The sequence below is a fragment of the Diceros bicornis genome, chromosome 31 (assembly GCF_020826845.1).
Source record: "Diceros bicornis minor isolate mBicDic1 chromosome 31, mDicBic1.mat.cur, whole genome shotgun sequence".
In the NCBI taxonomy this organism is placed as follows: domain Eukaryota; kingdom Metazoa; phylum Chordata; class Mammalia; order Perissodactyla; family Rhinocerotidae; genus Diceros; species Diceros bicornis.
The window spans coordinates 8,474,306-8,480,000 of record NC_080770.1 but is presented as its reverse complement, the minus strand read 5'-3'; the positions used below and the strand labels follow the sequence as shown (position 1 = coordinate 8,480,000).

Sequence of the window (5,695 nt, the reverse complement as noted above, 5' to 3'; positions counted from 1 at the left end):
CATCCCCACTTCCTCCCTCCCAGTCTCCTGGAACCCATCCCAATTGGGCTTCACCCACCCATGATGATCCTGTCGCCATCGCTCTGCTCTCACCTTGCTTGGCCCCTACAGCACGTGGCGGGCACCATCGATGCTCCCTCCCCAGACAACCTCACCTGTGCCCCCGGCTCTGACTCCCTCCAAATGCTGCAGCCCCCAATCGCCTCTTCAGTCCTGCCTCTCCCCCGCCTCCTGCCTCGTGTTTCCAACCGTCTGGGTGACATCTCCATTACTGGTGTCTCGGCACCACACCCGCTCCTTCCCAAGGTTTCCTCAACATTGATAGCAGCCCCCCACCCACCAGGCACTGGAGTCAGAGTTGCCATGACACCTCCCTCTCCCTCACCCCAAGTCCAGCAGGTCGTGGGGTCTTGTCAGCTCTTCCTCTAATGTGCACCTTGAGTCCCCCTTCTCTCCCCTGTTCTGCAAACCCCAGAGGACCTGAGGGCCCCAGTGGGTGTGGAGCAGGTGGCCTGGCCCCTGGCTGCTGCTCACAGGGGAAGGCATGTCTGGCTGGGGGACCTGCGTGAGCAAAGGCGTGGAGGCAGGAGCCAGCACAGGGTGGTGGACACTACAGGGGGCTCAGTGGCTTGGCCAGACAGAGCAGGGGGTCTGAGCTCGAGGCTGAGGGCCGTGGGAGCCAGCTTAGTGTTAGGGGCAGGGTCCTGCCGCGGGGAGGAGGAGCTGGGATGCGTGGGGCTGACTGGCATACAGGAGGTGGCAGCTCTTGTCCTGGCGAAAGGGCCAAAAGCCAGGCAAGAGCAGTGGGGCCGGTCGGATGCAAGGGGTGCCCGAGGTGACAGGAATTGATGACCGACTGAGTACAGGTTAGGGGGGCTGGTGATGTCAGGATCCAAGACCCCGCTCCAGGCCTGAGCCCCTGGTGGGTGTGAAGCTGTTTACAGGGAGGGGCACCGGGGAGGAGCCAGCTCCGCAGGAAGGTGCAGCCATGGGGGTGAACAGGAGGGCTGGGTGACATGGGGGAGGTGCTGCACAATGGGGGACTCTGGCGGGCTGGTAGCCTGTTGTGGGCTTGGGACTGTGGTCCTGTAGCCACTGTGGGGTCCTTACTACACACAGGCCCACCCAGGCCTGCTTCCTGGGTGAGGCAGGGGAAGAGCCATGGGGTTGGGAGGGAGGCGGGAAGGAAAGAACAGAGATCCCCAACCCCCACCCAAGGGAGGGGGAGGGAGGAGGCAGAAAGGGTGGCCTCTGGGGAAGGAAGGCGTCTGAGATGGCGTGGCTGCCACACGCCACAGTGCCCCTCACTGCCCGCCCACTGACCTCAGCCACCTGAGCCTGGGGCCTGTGGGCAATAGTGAGGCCACCCCCTTGGACAGAGGGGGACAGAGGGGCAGTGAGGCTCAAGCAGGCCAGGCAGTGACTCCCTCCCACTTTCCTCCGTCTCCCCACCCCAGGTGGCTGGCTGAGTCTGCACGATGGCTCCTCATCACGGGCAGGCTGCAGTGGGGCCTGCGGGAGCTGCAGAGGGTGGCTGCCATCAACGGGAAGAGGGCAGCAGGAGACGCACTGACCATCGAGGTGAGGCGGGGCCGGGCCTTCCCCCAGGGCTCGACCCTCAAACCCTCTCCTGCCCCTGCACAGGGCCCCTGGGAGACCGACCGAGGGCTCCAGCCCCCCAGGATGAGGGCCTGCCTGGTGTCCCCAGTGCCGACAGTGCCCCTCCCTGCAGGTCTTGCCGTCAGCTACGCAGGAGGACCTGAGTGTGAGCCAGGCTCCTGCCAGCCTGGGCACCCTGCTCCGCACGCCTGGACTGGGCCTCCGGACCTGTGTCTCCGCTCTGTGCTGGTAGATGCCCCTTCAGCCCCCACCTAACCTGGGCCCCAGCCTCCACCTCTGGCCCACCCTCTGGCTGCCTGCAGCCAGGGAACCTGGAATCAGGGCTCTGGCTGGCATCCGGCTGGGGGGCCTCTGCTGACCCTCTGTTGGTCCCTTTGGCCTGAGAGCACCTCCAGGACAAGGCCTGCAGCACTGGCACCTCCCCTCTCTCAGTCAGGCTCCTGACAGGGAACAGCCCAGGCTCAGGTGGGGGTGAGGGGGAGTCAATAGAAGAGATTAATTGGGAGGATTCATAACAGAGGTGCTAGGAGAGCTGAAGAGCGCAATAGGCTGAGGAGGGAATCAGACAATTCGATGGCAGAAAGGCACATCCACCCTAGTTTGGAGGGACCAGAGAGGAGGAAGGGGTCTTATCAGAGCCCAGGAGCCAGGGTCACCCAGCAAAGACTAAGACCACCGAAGCCACAGAGGGAGGGCCTGCTCAGTGGAAGCTGGAGCCAAAGAGGGGACACAGCCACTGCCAGACATGGCACCCAGAGAGGAGGAGGGAGGAATACCTCAGCTTCTCCCCTGGTCCCGCCTCCAGCCTCTCACCAGTGCCTCCCATTGGCCCAACCTAATGAGGAGTGGCATTGGCAAGGGAACCTGGGAAATGTAGTCTACAGAGACCACACGCCCTCTCCCGCTACAGAGTCAGCAGGAGGAAGGTGGAAATGGGTCTGAGAACAAATAAGCAAGTGAGCAGCCTGCTCCCCAGCCTGACTCCCCCTGCCTCCCCGCCAGGTTCGGCTTTGGCTTCACCTTCTATGGCCTGGCCTTGGACCTGCAGGCCCTAGGCAGCAACGTCTTCCTGCTCCAAGTCTTCATTGGGGTCGTGGATATCTTGGTCAAGATCGGCATCCTGCTGCTGCTCAACCGTGTGGGCCGCAGGCCCATGCAGGCGGTGTCCCTGATGCTGACGGGGCTGTGCATCCTGGCCAACATGCTGGTGCCCCACGGTGAGCAGGGGACAGGGGTGCACGTGGCTGTGGCCTGAGGCTCCCTACCTGGGGGGGGCCTGAGCCAGGAACAGAGACCCCTGGCCCCCCTCCTCAGAGGGCGCTGGACTAGAGCAGTTAGGAAGGAGGCTGCTGGGGCATCTGGGAGGGATGGTGGTGGCCGGCGCTGGGCAGGAGCAGGGATGGATGGAGGGGGCGGCATAGTGAAAAATCATGGAGATAAAATAAGAACTCACTGATGGATTGCAAGGGGAGGGTGGAGGACAGGGAAATGAAGAGGGTCAAGGGGGACTCTCAGGGTCCAGCTCTGGGTGTCTGGGTGTGGAGCAGATTGGAGAGACAGGAAATGTGGCCATAAGGTCACTTAGGACACAGTGCATGTGTGGGGTCTGGGGACACCCAGGCGGAAGCGACTCATAGACATTTGGAAGGGCAGGGAGAGAGCACCCTGGGGGCTGGACAGAGCCCTGCTCTGACGCTGGAGCCCCTGCCAACAACCTCGCTAACCCCATCTCTATCCACAGAGATGGGGACTCTGCGTTCAGCCCTGGCCGTGCTGGGGCTCGGGGGGCTGGGGGCCGCCTTCACCTGCATCACCATCTACACTGGCGAGCTCTTCCCCACCGTGCTCAGGTGACGCTGTGCCTGGACTCGAGGAGAGGGGACCCCTGGGCTGGCAGGGGAGGGTGGGGGTGGCCTTCCCCCAGACCGGATGTTCGTGCTGTGAATCTTTCGTGTGGTCTCAGGGCTGCCCAGGTTCATCCCGGCCCAGCCTGACTCACTGTTCCTCCCTGGGCAGAGCAGGGCTGGGCCAGAGTGGGAGGTCAAGGCCGTGGGCAGGCAGAGCAGCCCCTCACAGGTGCATCTGTGCCGGCAGGATGACCGCAGTGGGCCTAGGCCAGATGGCGGCCCGAGGGGGAGCCATCCTGGGGCCTATGGTCCGGCTGCTGGCTGTCCAGAGCCCCTCACTGCCCCTGCTGCTGTACGGGGCGGCGTCCGTGCTGAGTGGCCTGGCCACCTTCCTGCTGCCGGAGACCCAGGGCCTGCCACTGCCCGACACCATCCAGGATGTGCAGAGCCAGTGAGTGGACCCAGCTCCAGAGAACCAGCACAGGGCAGGCCTGGCCACCCACCCCCGTCACTGGACAGAGAGAGACACAGAGGCTCAGAGAGGGACAGGATCGGCCCAGAGTCACAGAGCACATTTTTGGGAGAGTGGAGACTAGGGGCTGGGTTTCCCAGCTGACAGTATGGACTTGGTCCCTTGCTCTTCATTCCACCGTTTGAGGCCCAAATGGCCCAGCTACCCCCAGCTCCCCGTCTAGAGAGGTCAAGGGGAAGGGGGTATGTAGCCTTTGTAAGGGGGAGGGCCAAGGGTGTGATGGCCATTGTTTGGGGTCCTCACAGGCCCCAGACTCTACTCCTAAAGACCCTAGATGTCTATCAGGGCTGTCACTGCCCACCCACCCCCCTCCATCGTGTGTGCAGGAGCTCAGGCCTGGGCCTCCGAGAATGGGGCAGCAGCGTCTCCTGAGTCCTCAGGATGGATGCTCTGCCCTGTGAGACACAGCCCTTCTGTGTCTTCCCTGAACAGGGCAGTGAAGAAGGCGACACACAGCACCCGGCGGCACTCTGTCCTGAAGTCCACCTGGTTTTAAGCCTCCTGGGTAGCCTGCAATGGAACCATGGGAAGAGGCTTCTCTCCTCTACAGAAGGCGGAAGGAGAGCAAAGCCTCGATATCCAGAGGGCCGAGGGGCTGCCCCCCCACCGAGCCCTGCCTCTCTCACTGACTGAGGAGCCGCCTTCAACACAGAAAGGGCAAAGGATGCTTTGATTGGCAGGAGGCTGCCGAGTGAGCAGTCACCCAACCCTCCCTCATGGCTGCAAGAGGAGCGGGGACCAGGTTTGGGGAAGGACCGGCTCCCAGACCCCAAGCTCGGAGGCTCCCATCACATGTGGTCAAAGCCTCCCCCAGCTTCTTGCTCTACCTCGAGTGCTCCGCACCAGCAATGGCGTCCGGCCTACTCGGCTTCACCTGAAAGGCGCTCCGGCCCCTCCCCATCCCTCTCCACACTCCAGCCACACAGTCACTCCTGCCCGGCCACGTCTTCTGCCTGGAATGCCCCCCGCCACCTTCTCTCCCTGACAAACTCTCACTCAGCCTCCCAGACGGCCATGGCCACACGCCTGTCTCCCCCTGCCAGCCTTTGAGGTCCCAGAGGGTTGGGTGGTCCGCTTCCCCCGTGTCCCCAGCTCCCACAAGGGGCCGGAGGGGCATCGGAGCGAGGGAGACGAGACAGTGAATAAAGGAACTGGCCCTCCCTGACTCCAGTGATGAGCTCCCAGGGTCTGCCCAGGGCGGGGGGCCGTGGAGGAGAGCGTGGGGGGCTCCCCACCAGGGTGGCCCTTTCCCATGCCAGCTTTCCCGCCCCGAGTGCCAGGAGGCAATGGTGGCCCTTTCCAGTCCCTGTTGTGGGCCAGGCACTGTGCTGGACGCCTCAAGGCACCTTCTCAGTTCATCTTTCCCTGAACCTTTCGAGGTAGATGTGCCCCATTTTACAGACGGGGAAACTGAAGCTCAGAGAAACTGACCACCTGTGACACAGCTAGGAGGGTCAGAATCAGGAGTCAAACCCTCCTCTGTAGGTCTCCAGAGCCCAGCTCTGGCCACAGCACCCCCAGCCTGCCCTCAGGCCTCACAGTCGGGGCATCCAGAGCAGGGAGCTCCCCCTCAGAACCAGCCAGGGCCCCACGGGGTCCACTGGCAGCCCTGACTGGGAAACCCAGGGCAAGGGCTCAGGCAGAAAGGGACAGGCCGGAGCTCCCCTATCCCAGCTGACACCGACGTGGGTGCAGG

The 5,695-nt window shown here is 63.4% G+C and overlaps 1 protein-coding gene across 3 annotated transcripts in view; it reads left to right on the top strand.

Annotated features, from left to right (window-relative positions):
* SLC22A12 (solute carrier family 22 member 12) overlaps positions 1 to 4,550 on the top strand; it is an 8,870-nt gene extending 4,320 nt beyond the window's left edge. For all 3 annotated transcript variants that reach the window (XM_058527369.1, XM_058527368.1, XM_058527367.1), the window contains 6 exons: positions 1,458 to 1,581; positions 1,733 to 1,848; positions 2,623 to 2,837; positions 3,362 to 3,470; positions 3,715 to 3,918; positions 4,432 to 4,550. In XM_058527369.1, the coding sequence (XP_058383352.1) occupies positions 1,458 to 1,581; positions 1,733 to 1,848; positions 2,623 to 2,837; positions 3,362 to 3,470; positions 3,715 to 3,918; positions 4,432 to 4,495 (832 nt within the window). In that variant the 3' untranslated portion in view covers positions 4,496 to 4,550. The remainder of the gene's footprint in view (positions 1 to 1,457; positions 1,582 to 1,732; positions 1,849 to 2,622; positions 2,838 to 3,361; positions 3,471 to 3,714; positions 3,919 to 4,431) is intronic.
* Positions 4,551 to 5,695: the final 1,145 nt, after the last annotated feature.